At 35.9% G+C, this 17,068-nt stretch overlaps 1 protein-coding gene across 1 annotated transcript in view; it reads right to left on the reverse strand.

Annotated features, from left to right (window-relative positions):
* LOC144956180 (protein timeless-like) overlaps nucleotides 1–16,651 on the reverse strand; it is an 81,731-nt gene extending 65,080 nt beyond the window's left edge. Inside the window, exons 1-3 of the mRNA XM_078886580.1 lie at nucleotides 16,339–16,651; nucleotides 13,903–14,360; nucleotides 12,708–12,802 (exon numbers count right to left, since the gene is read on the reverse strand). Of these exons, the coding sequence (XP_078742706.1) occupies nucleotides 12,708–12,802; nucleotides 13,903–13,996 (189 nt within the window). The 5' untranslated portion in view covers nucleotides 13,997–14,360; nucleotides 16,339–16,651. The remainder of the gene's footprint in view (nucleotides 1–12,707; nucleotides 12,803–13,902; nucleotides 14,361–16,338) is intronic.
* Between the last annotated feature and the right edge of the window lie 417 nt (nucleotides 16,652–17,068).

Below are 17,068 nucleotides of genomic sequence, written 5' to 3' on the forward strand. Positions count from 1 at the left end.
TGGGGGTGGTGGTGGTGGGGGGGGGGGGGGGGGGGAGGTGAGATTTGTGGTGGAGTTGAGGTTAATCATAACTCGTGACAAAGATTTTAAAATGAACACTTAAATTAGATATTATCAAGCACGTTTTCACGGGTTTCCATTTCAAACAGTACAAGCCGGCTGTTATGCGTCCTTTTTTTTGTACGAGCACTCTTGAAATATAAAACATTTTGTCTATAGTTAGGTACTTATTTACACCTTAGTCGAGTGAATGCAATGTTTGAGCTATTTAATATCAAAGAGGCGTCAGGAGACAATAGTGATAAAAAGAATAGAATTTCTGCCCCCCCCCCCCTCCCTCCAATTAATGGTGATGCTTAATGATAACAAGTTTACAATAATTATTTGTGACGTCAGAATATCAAGAGTTAAATTTCACTAAATTTAGATTTTTTTTTTCTTTAAAGGAGAAATCTAAAATATTTTGGAAAATTCGAATTTTGTTCCTAACGCGCACTCGCAAGCTCGTTCAGCGATTGAGAACACGACCGGTATTTATTTTATTTTTTTTATAGTAAGAGTGTAAGAATATATTATAGTTAGTAAAAATTTACAATATTTTGTCAGTTTAGGGGTAAAATATAATGCATGTTGTGGAATCATTGTGTATTTGTCAACAAAAACAAAACAAAAAAAAACCCCACAAAAAAAACCGGATAAAATCAAGTGAATTTCGATAAATAAAAACAAAAAGTTACTATTTGCCAAAAATGCCAAACCCAATTGTACAATGCCAATAAATACTTTTTTTCAACAAAACAAAAACAAAAAAACCGCCAAGATTTTAGGATTTGGTATTTAAAAAACCAACCTGACAATTCTGTCGCTGAGATAAATCGGACATAAAAGTCAATCAAGGTAAGATAATAATAATTTCCTGTTAGTCTTTGACATTGAACTATTATCTATGTCAAGGACACGCATTTCAAATTTAAAACGGTTTAAAAACAAAACAAAACAAAACAAGGATAATGACCGCTGGCGAGACAAACCACGATGATATTCTATGACTGCCTGGTCTGTCTCTTACTAACGTACATATATTTACAGGTCCGATAGCCAAACTCAATTCTGCGCTTGAATTGGATTCAATAGTCTGGTGTCATGTCGCCCAGCAACGGCGGCCGTCGTGGTTCTAAACAAAGAAAATCGGTACTTTTTATTCTTCATGCTGGCTAGAACTTTTCAGCGTGGCTCAGCGGTATGGTCTTTGCTTCGTACCCGAAAGGTACTGAGTTTGACTACCCGCCTCGTTGTGTGGCCTTGAGCAAGTCACCTAGCCTTAGCTCACATTGCGGCGCTGCACTGCGGCTGACGCCTGGGTTATTCCAGTCTTCCCTTGGAATAGATCCTAAAGAAAAATTTCCCCTTAGGGATGAATAAAGGGAATTTATTTTATTATTTATTATATGACTTGTGATCAGAATGTGTAAAAGTCAAAACATGATCAGATTTATAATGTTTTATCCCTCTTTGTAAGCTTTTATGTTCGTCGGAGAGATTTTTCATAAGGGCGTCCGCCATTGTTCCGATAGTTTAGAGCCAGTTACTAAGTTACCGTGCACCATTACGAGGGAAGTGACGTCACGACTGTTGAAGCGTATTAACAGTTGTTGTAATGGAGACTATTTTGCGTTGGTTTGAGAGTATGTACATATTTCCATTACAACAATGAGACATATGCTTCAATAGTCGTGACGTCACTTCCCTCGTAATCACGCATAGAAACTGAGTAACTGGTTCTAAACTATCGGAACAATGGCGGACGCCCTTATGAAATACTTCTCCGTCGAGCATACAAGTGTATCCAGAGGAGAAAAACATTATAAATCTGATCATGTTTTGACTTTTATACAATCTGATCACATGACAAATGAAAAATCTCTAGCCAGCATGAAGAAAAAACTAAAAAGTACCGATTTTCTATCTTAAGAACCAAGCTGCTCGTTGCTGGGCGGAAGTGACGTCAGACTATTGAATCCTATTTGGGTTATCAGACATACAAATCAGAGAACGTCTTTCACCTTATCTATTATGCATGTATTAATCCATTCGTTCGATAACCAGGAAATTAAAGGGTCAATGCTGTAACGGAGAATAGAGTGATCGTGTGTGTGTGGTGTGTGTGTGTGTGTGTGTGTGTGTGTGTGTGTGTGTGTGAAGTTTTGACCAAGATCTGAAAAAATGGGTGTATGACACAGTGCCGGACAAAGCAAGAAATAACACAGTCGAGGAAAACGGATTTTTTGGGATGGTTTCTTTTTTTATTTAAAAAAAAAACAACAACAAAAATTGAGCTTTTATATAGCGCAATATCCACTAAACGTACTCAAAGCGCTTTACAAAGGGTCCCAAGTCCCAAACCAACATCAACACGCAACATGTTGAATGAGACATGACGCTTGTTAGGCGATATTACAATATATTTTTTTCCAGACAAGACAACCCTGTTAACGGCCAGCTTCTCATTTTACACGGTGAGATGATGTGAGTAAAGAGCCTTTTCCAAGGACTCAACTATGCGCCGAGCGAGGCTCGAACACAGGACCTCCCGATCCGAAAGCGAGTGTCACACCACTAGACCACATAGCCGCACCATACATTCATTATGAGCTTAACCCAATTTCAGCACCGTAAAACAGCGACATTACAATACAACATTATCCCATTGAAAATGACGCAAGATCAATTTGTCACTTTCTGAGTACTTTCTGACAGTTTTTAACATTGTTTAATCCAGCTTCCAGCAACTGATGGACAGGAGGGTTTACCACGGAATCCGTTAAGGTCGATCTGTAAAAAATTCTATAACTCCACCCCTCCCTAAATAGTAACGCTTAATGATATCAAGTTAACAGCGTCCGGTTTTGCTTTGATTTGTTACGTCAAACTGTCAAGCGTTAAATCTAGCGAACGTGGCAACGTTAAAATGTGTATTTAAACATTATCTGGCTGGATCAAAAACAACTGACTGTTTTTTAAAGTAAAATACTTGAGTTTTGTTTGTTTGTTTGTTTGTTTTGGCTGAAGAAGGGTTTTGAGTCCGAAACGTTTTGTGTTTTGGTATTACGTTCTATTCATTTATTTATTTAATTTTGGAAGTGGTCATATTTATGTTTTTCTTTATTACCAAAAAAAAAAAAATAAGAAAAGAAAAAAAAATCCGCCTGTCTCGACTGGGAATCGAACCTCAAACCTCATGATTACCGGTCAGACGCGCTATCATTACACCACAGAGGTTACCCGATGGTTGGAACGATATTATAATTATGTCTATCTATATTATTCTTCACAATGGTAGATACGCGTTTCATCATCCAATCACTTTGACATCCAAGTTTTCCTCGACCAATTACTTGCGGTACCCTAGAAAAACTCGTATTAAAGAAATTTGGCCAGAACACTCGTCCTTCAAATATCGATCGGTTTAAATGACCCCTCAGCTTGGCACAAACCCTCAACCCCATGCGGGGTATCCCAGGGTTATGAGTTTTTGCCAAGATAATGCCAAGGGTTATGTAATTTTAAATGTTGCTGTTCGAAGCATCTGAACAAAGCCACTACCAAATTATCTCATTCATCTGTAGTGTTTCATTCATCCTGTTTTTGTTGATAAAGGGGAAACCCGAAACGTCCATTTTATCTGTTTTCATATATTAAATTGAAGCTTACAGTCAATTTCATAGTGTTATCTTTCTTTTTTTTTCTTTTTTTGCCAAGATAAGGGTCATTTAAATCGATCGATAATTTGAAGGACGAGTTTTCTGGCCAAAGTTTTGACATACGTCTTTCCCAAGAGTATAAATAGTTCGAAGATGACGTCACTCAGGTCTTTGTTATTGTTTTTTGCCATCCGCGTTTATGAGTAATGCTCACTGAGCTGTATTAACCTGACTATAAACGTTCATGGATACACACAGTTTTGTGTGTTGGTCCGTTATACTTCCGGATGGCAATGTTATGAGCTTCTTAGCCAAGCGCATACTATCTATAGTAGTTAACAGATTTAGCATTTTATAAAAACGTAAACATTTTACACACGATGATGTAGATATATCTACTACGATTTCCTCCCAAGAGGAATCTAAAATATCTTATCGTGTCTATCATTTCAAGAATGAGATTTCATGAAAATAGCAAGGAGGAGTGAGCGACAATTTTGGAAACAGACACGGGTGTAAATCAGACGCTTGCTTCATTTCAAACTGACACCCGCTTCCGTTTATTTCAATGGTACGTTCTGTAGAAAATAGGATTCAATAGTCTGATGTCACGTCCGCCCAGCAACCAACAGCTTAGTTCTAAATAAAGAAAATCGGTACTTTTTATTACTCATGCAAGAACTTTTTCCAAATGTCATGCGATCACAATGAATAAAGATCAAAACATGATCAGATTTATAATGTTTTTCTCCTCTGGATACGCTTTTCTGCTCGTCGGAGAAGTATTTCATAAGGGTTTCATCCGCGATTGTTTCGATAGTTTAGAACCAGTTGCTATGCGTCATTAGGAGGGAAGTGACGTCACGACTGTTGAACCCTATTCGCAATGAAAAGTGTTGCGTATTATTATTTTCGAACTCTTATTGTAATAATTTTGAATCGTTGAGAAAATGTATCAAACACGAAACAACAGCTGATGATGATCCTTATGGGCTTACCAAGTTCAAGCTCAACTTTATATTAAAGGCATTCGCAGATAACAAGATCGTGTGCGATAAGAATATTTTGAGATACAAATCAATAATTAAATAACCATAAATGTCACGGCAAGAATATAATTTAAAAACAAAACAATGTCACGGCAAGAATATAATTTAAAAACAAAACAAACAAAAAAAAACAATTTTCGCTTCGAAAAATAATTAAAATTTATAATAAACCAAAATTAAAAAAAAAAACTCTCTCTCTCTCTCTCTCTCTCTCTCTCTCTCTCTCTCTCTCTCTCTCTCTCTCTCTCTCTCTCTCTCTCTCTCCCCGACGTGTAGTGAAAATCTGTCGTGCACTGACTTAAAATCTTTTACTCCTTTTGTCAGTAAAACTTACAGCCATATAGTTCCCAACGAACCCCAGCTGGGGACTCCTCGAGTTTTTCGATGATGATAAATAATCAAAATAAATAAAAACAAAATCTCCTTTATTCATCCCCCAAGGGTAAATTTGTCTTCCGGTTGTTTTCCAATTGAAGACTGGAATAACTTTGGCGTCCGTCGTCGCAGTGCAGTGACGCAAAGTAAACTAGGCGGGAGGTTTATCAGACCTGAAAATAAGTGCACGTCGTCCCGACGTAATACCGCTTTGAGACGGTTGGTCACACATTTCATAAAGTCAATTTTAAGCAGCAAGTTAACCACGACATATTACTATTTTGAGACGCTTGGTCACATATAAACATACCAACATTAACTTTTCTTTTATTTTCTTCTTTACCTAAAGAAAGAAAGAAAGGGGGGGGGGGGGGAGCTCAAAGAAAAGTAGAGGGATAAAAAAAAGAAAGAAGAAGAGTGAGAAAGTGAGAGAAGGGGGGGGGGGGGGTAGAGAAGGAGAGGAGAGAGATAGAGAGAGAGGAGGGGGGGGGGGAGAGGAGAGAGATAGAAAGAGCGTGAGGGGAGAAAAAGGGATATATATATATATTATATATATGTGTGTGTGTGTGTGTGTGTGTGTGTGTGTGTGTGTGTGTCAAGAGAGAGAGAGAAAGAAAGAAAGAGAAAGGAGGGGAGAGAGATATAGAAAGAGAGAAGGAGAAGAGAAGAAGAAGAAGAAGAAGAAGAAGAAGAAGAGAAGAAGGAGAAGAAGAAGAAAGAAGAAGAAAGAAGAAGAAGAAGAAGAAGAAGAAAGAAGAAGAAGAGAAGAAGAAGAAGAAGAAGAAGAAGAAGAATAAAAAAAATTGAATTAAAAAACGGCCTAACAAATAAGACAAATTAATTACATTTTAAAAGGGTAATAAATAATAATAATAACGACAAACAATTAATTACACAAAATCGATGCGAAAATATTGAATTATCACTAATAAGAGAAAACAAATAAATCATCCATACAAATCGATACATTTATGTGGAATTCCACCGGAATAGTGGTATTTTCTATCAGCAGGCCACATCCATCTTCTCGTGCCGGTTTGTTTTGTTTTTTTGCCACAACTGTGCCAATGCAACGCACGACAGCTTTTGTTGAGGAAACGAAACGAAAAAAAAAAAAAAAAAACCAAAGCAAATGAATAAATAAAATTCAGTTAAATTAAATTTAATTACATTAAATACCGGCGCCTTTGTAAAAATTTGATCGTCGATATTAAACCTGAAATTCTCAACAAAACATTAACCCTTTTACAGGCCGGGCTCGGCTTTAATCTCACCAGTCGTCAAAATATTAAACTAAAATAATAGTGTTGATAATATTGATAAACGTGTTGGACGACGTATACATATTTGCAGGTCTGACATCCGAACGGACTTTACTTATGGGACGAGTTTAATATTGTTTCAATGGACAATGTTTTGCGTCATATTTTGGAGATTTCCGTTACAACAATGAACCCATATAAGGAATTGAGTTATCAGACCTGCAAATAAGTGCACGTCGATGTAGGATAACAGACCTTCAAATAAGAGCACGTCGGTGCACAGGCGAATCGTATTTTGAGAATGATTTAAGATGCGTTCCATTGACGGTTGGCCGGTGGCGCATTTAATTTCTTTCATTTTAGCAAACTAATCGAAATATAAAACGTACGTTTAAAAATAGTCATAAAACATAAATAAATACTTACATAGATAAAATGATATAATACATTTTTTTAAACCCAAGAAAATAAACAATTTTTTAAAAATAAAATAAACAATTTAAAAAAAAAAATAAAATAAACAAATAAATAAATAATAAAATAAATAAAATAATTAATTAATACAATAAATAAATAAATAAATAAATAAATAAATAAATACAGAAATAAATACAGAAATAAATAAATAAATAAAATAATTAACACAATAAATAAACCAACCAATCAATAAATCAATCAAATAAATAAGAAATTGGAGCTAGGTCAATATCAGTCAGGTGTGTTAATCCATCTAAACATTGATAATTTTATTTTTTTAAACTTTTTTATCTCAGGTAAAATGAATGACGAAAACTTCAAGGTCTGACCCCCTATTCGAACTCAGCTTCAATGGGAGATGGTGGGGAAAGGGGGGGGGGGGGAGATAACCAACCCTCCAACTATTTATCAAATGTGACCCATCGTCTCAAAACGGTATTATGTCGGAATGAACCAGACGTTAAAAAGTCAAATTAAAATTAAACCGGTCAAAAATTTGAATTTTTGCTCTTCAGCACTCTAAAGTATGATTTTCATTCTCCTCTATAAAACATACAAACTCAACTCAAGTCTGAACTTTCTGGCTATGAATTCAATTGTTAGCATCTTAATCACCCCGACTTAATACCGTTTTGAGGCGAGAGGTCACAAATGATTATTAAGGATTTTTTTTCCCATTTCTTTTCTTCTTTTAATTTAATTATTAATTTATTTTTTTTTTTGTACCTAAAAACGATGGAGAGCGAGAGAGAAAGAGAGAGAGAGAGAGAGAGAGAGAGAGAGAGAGAGAGAGAGAGAGGATGGTCATCTAACGAAGTCGCTCCACAAGCTTGTCATGAGCTGTCGTTCTTCATTTCACCATGGCTTTATTAATACGAATTGCCTTCTTACACAATCCGAGGTTTTCCATTAACCTAGATCGTGGAATTAATTTTCATTACACGTCAGTCCAAGGTGTGCCATTATCAAACATTCAATCCTACTAGGGGGGGGGGGGATTTCAAATATACAGGAAACGAGTCTCCTTCCTTGCATCGTCATTAGCATAAGTCAGACCTGCCTAGTCCTACCAAAGTTTCGTAGAAATACGAATATTTGGCTCCAGCTACAGGATTGCATTCGTAGCTTTGACTCAATACATTGAGCTTTAATAAAAAGAAGAAAAAAAATTTTTAAATGAGCTTTTATGTGTTTATGAATCCTTGATTTGGCCATGAATTATTATTTTTATTTTTTTTTTTCATTTAAAATTGATAATTTATATTGTAAAGTGCCCAGAGCTTGTGTTTTACACGAGAATGAGCGCTGTATAAATGTGTATTATTATTATTATTTTATATTCTAGCGCAATATCCACTAAACGTGCTCAAACCGCTTTACAAGGGGTCCTGGCCAACAGCAACACTTAACATTTAGGACGGGACATGACGGTTGTTAGGTGATTAAATTTTTTCGGACAGAGACAACGCTGTTAACGGCCAGGTACTCATTTTAAAGAGCCTTTTCCAAGGACCCAACTATGCACCGAGCAAGGCTCAAACCCAGGACTTCCGATCCGAAAGCGAGTGTCATAGCACTAGATAGACCACATAGCCGTAAAAATCTTGTTGAAAAGGGAAAGTTTAGCTCCTTAAAACATATATTCAGGATTTTGGGGCATGCTTGAATCATGCCGATGGCAAATTATTTATTTTTAGAGCTATCTAACGTGGCTCTTTCGTTTTTCCCCCTTAGAAACTACGAATTTGAAATTTCATGAAGGCAGCTAGGCGTCAGCTGATCGATATTTAAGCAAACCTTCCTCGGAGGATGAGAAGGAGATTCCCTCAAACTAAGCTAGAAGAGCACTCGCTTCAAGTGTAAAGGGTGAGGGGTCGATCCCAGGTGAAGCCAGAGGTCGGGGAAGGGAAGAGGGGGGGGGGAGAAGAGAAGGGGGGGGGGGAGAGAAGGAGGAGGGATGTCCGACCTCCCTGTACACCCAGCAGTGATTGGGTTGCGGGGTCAGTTAGATCTGGTGAAGAGTCCGTCGCGATAGACTAGCGTCCTATCCAAAGGGTTGCAAGCAAATGCTGTTGTCTATTTAGCGCTATAGAAACCGGGATAAATAAGCTCCATGGGCCCCAATTGCTCTGAAAGACTACTATATTATTTTAAGAGAAATGAGACTCCGATTGGCCTAGCCCATTGTTTCAGTGCGGCTATGTGGTCTTGCGGTATGACACCCGCTTTCGGATCGGAAGTTCCTGAGTTCGAGCCTCGCTCGACGCATAGCTGAGTCCTTGGAAAAGGCTCTTTACTCACATTCTCTCACCGTACTCAGGTATAAAACGAGTACCGGACCGGTAACAGCGTTGTCTCAGTCCTAAAAAAAATTGTAATATCGCCTAACAGGCGTCTTGTCCTGCCCTACATGTTAAGTGTTGCTATTGGCCAGGGATCCCTTGTAAAGCGCTTTGGGCAAGTTTAGTGGATATTATTGCGCTATACAAAAGCTCATTTTATTCCTCTGGTACTAAATTAAATACACTATTTGATTCATTGTCTATTCACGGGATTATTTCGGGGCGACTGACTGACTTTATGATGAAAATTTAACTTTATTGTATATTATCCCTGAATTGTCGTCGTCGCCTCTCGTGGTTGTTGTTCTTGTTGTCTTCAACCCAGATGCCTTTGAGTCCTCCTCCTCCTCCCCCCCCCCCCCCCCCCCCCCCCCCCCCGTCGCTTCGTCGTGGTTGTTGTTATTGTTGTCTTCAATCCAGATGCCATTGAGTCCCCCCCCCCCCCCCCCCCCCCCCCCCCCCCCCCCCCCCCCCCGTCGTCGTGGTTGTTGTTATTGTTGTCTTCAATCCAGATGCCTTTGAGTCCCCAATCCCTTCTTTCCAATGCATACAGAGCATAGCAATGTCCTCTATACTGTGATACAGAGCAATACAAGCGCTCGCGCAGCGAGTACGGAGCCCAAGGGCCCAAGGGAAATATTAAAATAAATTCCTATCGGAAGCCAAGACTACCCCTGCCCCCCCCCCCCCCCCCCCCCCACCTCTAAAAAATAGCATCGGGGAGAGGGGTTGAAGCATGCAAAATGATGTTTACATAATGCTCACACGCCAAAAGGAATGCCAGAAATAGTAAACGAAAATGAAAGATGATTTTTTAAAATTGAGACGATACAATTGAAACAGCGTCTGGTGTCCATAGAGCTTATGCAACAAAGCCTGGGCTTTCGCTGACCCCCCCCCCCCCCCCACCACCCCTTCCCGCCCATCAAAAAAAATATTTTTATTCGGCTATAGATTAAATCTAGATATGGAGAGCTGTAATAAACATCACTCTCCGGAAATAATAACAAAATTGTCTTGCTGTGTACGAGATAATAACAGTTAAATGCGTCATGCCAGTATCTGACAACAAAATTGTTACCATATATAGAACAAAATGCGTATGAATACAGGAGGGCTGCCAACAACCTCAATACAAGAAAAAGCGTAAGATTGCTTGTCAAAAAGAAAAAGATTTGGAAGAAAAGAAGTGTACAATATGAAGTGTACACATTGTACACTTTTTTTTTTCCTTCCAAATCTTATTCTTGCACTTGCGACACATTTAGGTCCTTTCAGTGCCAGTAAAAAGGAATTGGGAAAGTAAAAAAAAACAAAAAAAAAACAAACAAAAAAAAAAGATTTACAATGAAAGCACCCAAGAAAAAGTAAGGCTCAAATAGGGGAACAGATGTAAATTCCAAGAGCACTATAAGTGTACTTAGTTTGAGATCACCTAAAAGCCTCATCAAGATACCAGCACAGGATCACACTAAGAGGGGCACACTCAAATGCCTACACTATACATTCAAAACAACAAATATAACAATACATATGAGAGGGATGATTTACAAGTAAAAAAATATATATCATCTCCCAAAACTAATACTTAACATTTGACTGTTTCCCCCCTCAGATGAGGAATCCGGCAAGGGGCAGGAAAAATCCAAGTTATATTAAATTCCAAGACAAGGACGGAAATCAACTCAGGACCTGTTTAACATAGCCTCATCATGATTACTATTATTATTATCATTATTACAATTATTGTTATTATTGCTATTATTATTATTACTATTTTATTACTTTTTATGATGATGATTATTATTCATATTCTTCTTCTTCTTATTATTATTATTACAATTATTGTTATTATTGCTATTATTATTATTACTATTTTATTAGTTTTTATGATTATGATTATTATTAATATTCTTCTTCTTCTGCTTCTTCTTCTTCTTATTATTATTATTAGTTATTATGATTATTATTATAATCATTATTATTATTAATAAAATGATTGTTAATATTACAATCAATCCATTTCTAGCCTTCACTCATTATCTCATTCAATATGATATGATGCAATGTTGTGATATCAATCTATTGTAAACCACTGGGTGCATCTTAATCAACACTTGAGACAATTCTTGTATATTTATGGCTGATTATCACAACCTATAAACAAAAAAATAAGACAACTGGAAGATAAATAAGTAAAAAATAAAATCATCAACGCCTCTTCTACTTGTCTTTTTGACAAGAACCATCCAACAAGGTCAGACCTGAATCCACTATAGGACACCATGAGTTTTGACTGTATCTGAAGTCGACCTAACTGTAACAATTAAATGTGTGGCTGGCTGAGAAAACCCGGAAAGATGCGCGAATTTCATAAATTGGGTTATATATATTCAGTTAGTGGTGTAGATCACATCTTTCAGATCATTTACCACTTTAATATTTCTTTCTATGTCTATTAGAATTATTATGAATGTTTTTCTGAATAAAAAATGTGTTGCTAAGGGAAACACTTTATCTTCGATTTTGGCTCATATCTCCAATCAAAGCTTGCTGCAGCTTCCCGGGTTAACAAATTATCTACTCTGAACACACACGCTAATAAAAAAAAATTTAAAAAAGAAGAAGAAGAAGAAAAGAAAAGAAAAAGGTCATCAGCCGACAGCAACACTAAACATGTGGAATGGGACATGAATGAAGCCTGTAAGGAGCTATAGCAATTTGATTTTAGATTTTATTGTTTTGGACCGGGTACAAATTTAACACTTAAGAATGGTCAGAAAATGTGATTAAAGGGCCTTTTCCAATAAATCGACTTTACACTCCCGCAGCGAGATTTAAACCAGGGACCTACGAGTAATACGCTGAGTTTCATATTATACTACAGATCCACAAAGCTGAATAATAATAATATTAATAATAATAATATTAATTATTATCATAATCATACGCCCATCATCATCTTATTATAATCATAACCACTATTATCATTGTTAAAATCGTTATTATTATCATTATTACTGTACCACTATTATCATTGTTAAAATCATTGTTATTATCATTATTACTGTACCACTATTATCATTGTTAAAATCAGTATTATTATTATTATTATTACTGTTATCATTTTTACTATAATAACTTATGGTATTAATTTTAATACTGCAATACTCAGGTACTGAGATGTAAAACGAGTAACTGACCATTAATAGCATTGTCTCTGTACAAAAAAATTGTAATATCAGGCATCAGGTCTTGTCCAACATATTAAGTGTGGCTGTCAGCTAGAAGCCTCTTGTAAAGCGCTTTGAGCATGTTTAGTGGATATTGTGCTGTATATATGCTCTAGTTCTTTTGTATTCTTTTTTTTTTAAATATCATTATCATTATAATCATTATCAACTTAAATACTTACTTTTCATTCATGAAAAAGACATGAAAACTATTACAAATGGAGACAAAGCTTAAGAGAAAAGTAGAAAATCAAAATGTTCCTCTCACCTTCTCCAAGACTTTCTCCATGGCAATTCGACGTCTGAATGGTCTCGTCCTAGGGTCATCATTGATAAGATTGTCCAGCATTTCTTCCAAGACATCTATTTGAAAGACAACGAAAACAAGTAACGGTGTTATTACATCAAAGAAGAGATAATGGGTAATTTTACACCAAGCTTCGAATTATCGTAAAATCAACTCATATGGTTAACAGCCCTTGACACAAGTGTTTCATTCCAAATCATTGTCTGTGTTCAAAAAATCCTTGAAAACATTTCTTTTTTTATGTCATGTACTTTCTATATTGTTTTGTGTTGATGTAAACTACCAAGAGCCTCATGGTTGAAGGATATTGTCCGCTCTATAAGAGTCTATTATTATTATTATTATTCAAACATCACCTTAACTTAAGTCTCTCAATGCCATGAACAGACATGCCAACTGTGTATTACAAAAAACATTCATAGAATTATGAAATTTTGCTCCAATTTCAGAAACGTCATGAGCGTCTTAAAAACATTAAAACTTATTGACAATGAAAGTTGATGCCAGACAACATAATTTTACGGATTTTGAAGTGTTATTTAACCCTTGTAAGCATTTTTTTTTTTTTTAATGTTTAAGTTAACTATATAATTAAGAATTTTTAAAATTTTAAAGCAGGCAGGTCTGCATAAAACTTGGACAACATTTCTCCAACTTGAGCTTTTATATAGTGCAATATCCACTTAACGTGCTCAAAGCGCTTTATAAGGGTCCCTGGCCAACAGCAACACATTACATGTAGAACGAGACATGATGCCTGTACATATTACAAATATTATTACATATTACAAATTACACTGCAGTAACAGTGAGGTGACGCCCTATACATATTTTCTCCCTTACATAACTATAACTATTTCAAAAAACTAAAAATCCAACAAAGAATATTAACATTAAAAGAGGGGGGAAAAAGGAAAAAATATCATAGGTAACGCATAAATTTAACACTTATTAAGAAATTAATGAGCAGGCACCGGTGTAAGATAAAGAACTGAACAAGTGTGTATGAAAGGTACCAGACAAAGCAAGAAAGAAAAATACAAGTAAAAAAAAACTCCATAAACATCAGTCGACCTCGACTGGGGATCAAACCTCAGACCTTCTGATTACCGGTCAGATGTGCTACCATTACACTTACACTTAATATAACACTCACCTTCACAGTCATCGGCTGGTGTGTAAGTATCTCCATCTAAATCCCCAAGAATAAAAGCAGCCCCAATGGGCTCCATTGATGTCCATTCCATCATGATGCTTATTTGCAACTATCAAAACACCGAGTAAAATAAAACAATTTGATAATAATATCAAACCTTAATCAAATCACAAAGTAAAAACAAGAAATTCATTGGGTATTTTTTAAATATCTTTTTGGGTTGGAAGAAGGATCAGGTGTTTGTTCTTTATCAAAGTCTTAAAAGAAAATTCTTAATGCTTCTGGAAAACCAATGTTTATCACTACTTAAGGCGACAACTTTCTTCAAAAATTGGCTCAATTTGTGGGAAAAGATGAAAAAGTGGTTGTGACTGCAAGACCATCGTGGTTTGATTCAGGTTAGCTATATAAAAAATGATGACAAAGTCTCTCCAATTAAGTCACGTCCAGAGAATAATCTGAAAATAAAATTTCAAAAGGAATTAATCAGCATGGTGATGATGATGATGATGGTGATGTTGATGATGATGATGATAAATATAATACAAATTTCAACATCGTACTTGCAAAAACACTTTTCTGCCATCTGTCTGGTATTTTATTCTTTTTGTTTGGTGCATTATGTAAACTTGTTGTGGATCCCCAGAACATGCAACAATCAAGCAGCACCACTACTTCCTTCACAACCACTAGCACAATATCCACTATTACTACTAGATTGTTGCCCATTTTGTGAATCCACGAAAAAAGCTTCATGATCAATCAATCGCACAAATCGACAGAACGCACATAACATATATTCATTTTGTTCCTTACTAATAACAAAAATTGTATTGTTTTGGCCTGTATCCACCATGTTGTTCTGTGCACTCCAAAGCACTCTAATTGAACACAGAAAAAAAAGATAAAATCATGTTTCCCGATAGCTCAGTTGGTAGAGCAATCACTTCACATACAAAGGGACTGAGATCAATCCCGGGTGCAGTCGAGAATTTTTTTCTGATCCCCCTGTCCACCCAGCAGTGATTGGGTAGCTGGGTCTCTTAGATATGGTGGAAAGTATTTCGCAATAGACTAACATTCTATCCAAAGGGTAGCAGGCAATTGCTATTGTCAGTTTCGTACTCTAGAAACTGGGATAAACTCTGGGTCCATGGGCCGAATGGCGCTGAAGGATTACACACTTCATTACTGTAATGATAACACACATGGCAGTATTCACACTTTGTTATATATAAAATACACTTTCTAACGATAGGACAAAATCAAATGAAATAAAGCCTCTCTCTTCTTTTTTAAGAGTAGCGATGTTTCTTTTCTAACTTCCCTTGTTTGAAGGGAAACCGAAGGGTCTCATTCCAGTTCAGATACAGGAACACAAAGAAGGTGAAAGGATATACATGATATAGATGAAATGAAATCGACGTCACTCAGCTCTGTGTTATTGTTTATAGTATAGACAGTCATTTTAATGATTAGTTCTCATTAAATTAAATCAATTCAGACTATAAACCTTCAATGTTAAAAAAAAGTTTTGTGTGTTGTCACATTATATCAGGCTGGTTTACCCTGTGAGTTAATTTACTTAAATGCATCACATCTATATGGGAATGCAAGTACGAGGGACAGCAAAGGTAGGACAGTTAAAATTAATTCCCACAACCTACGTGACATCCAAACAAGGCGTTGACTTTGATCATTTGAGGAGAATTACAAGCAAACTAAAAACAACTAATACTAATAATTCCATTTTTAAAATTATTTTTTTTTATATTGGGTGAAGACACCAGGCGCGATAGGGGGTTAACCGAGAAATTAATTGGCAGAAAGAAATAATTATAATAATAATAATAAATATAATTACAATGCGTAATTTGTATAGCGCCCTTTTCCATCCAAAAGTGCTCGGAAGTACTTACTTATAGACATATATGCACATGCGATCATGCATATCATTCAATAAAATCAATAAAATAAAATAAAATAAAATTTTGGGACAATTTTTATATCAACATCTATGGTCGTGTTTTTATTTTGCTCTATTTTCTTTGCACACGAAGAAGTAAAAAATACCAGAAAAAAAAACCAAATCAAATCAAATACTAGAACTATGGTCCTAAATAGCAAGTGTTCAGATTAGTCGATCAGAGAGAACAAGAGACAGTACCAAGAAAAATAAGAGAGAAAATGGCAAAGACGCTACATGGAGCGATGACCATATAGATGCTACTGCTGGGGAGTCCTAATTAATAATATAGTATATAGTAGTGTAGCTACGGACGCCTCCAGACATGGAAATGGTATCTAAGTCACTAAGTAGACGTATTTCGTGTCAGTATCAACTTGTTAAAGTTAAAGGTACAAAAAAAAAGTCTTACTAATATTATTTTCATTACACGATTCTTATATCAATCAAAGAATAAAATGTTCACGTACCAGGCGCAATTTTGTATTATTTCTTCCTGCCACTGGTCTAAATCCCAGATTATGACACAGAGACAGAACACGAACAACCACAAAATGTATCTCAATTCACACAAAAAATCCAATTCAGGTTGAGAAAGATATGATCAAAAGTTCGTAAGCTTGTTGTGAATCACTGACTAAAACAAATTTCAGACGGCTTATTCAAGTTAAATAAAACGTATAATTAACATCGACATTCAGTGTCAGTGTCACCAATGATGATACCTTACTGGTTGGTGTCACTCGGACATGTCATGTAAGAGCTAAGACTGGGGAAAATACCACTGACAGCTGGGCAATGATTGGAATCAGGAGGGATGGGCGGTGATCTCTGTACTCGATACTAACAATCCTCCTCACTTCATTTCTTGTTGTTATCAACAAAAATGCCTGCTCCACTCACTTTTCTGAATTAACAATCAAAATGTGGGTTTGCTTACGTTAATTTATTTTGTTAATTTTTCAAAAACAAAAACAAATGAGACAATTTTATTTATATTTCATTTAAGAAAAATTATTAACCGAAAAGACAGGCTAAATATTTCTCTGCCGTCTGTCTATCTGGTACTTAAAGTAATATAATTATGTTTTTATAGTGTTTGTTATTGGTTGAAGAAGAGTTTTGAGCCTGAAACGTTCCGTGTTTTGTAATTTGTTCTTTTTAAAAGCTGTTAAGCATTTTTGTTTATTACTTTATATA

The sequence above is a fragment of the Berghia stephanieae genome, chromosome 10 (assembly GCF_034508935.2).
Source record: "Berghia stephanieae isolate SIO BIC M18660-M18661 chromosome 10, UCSD_Bste_1.3, whole genome shotgun sequence".
Classification (NCBI taxonomy): Eukaryota; Metazoa; Mollusca; class Gastropoda; order Nudibranchia; family Aeolidiidae; genus Berghia; species Berghia stephanieae.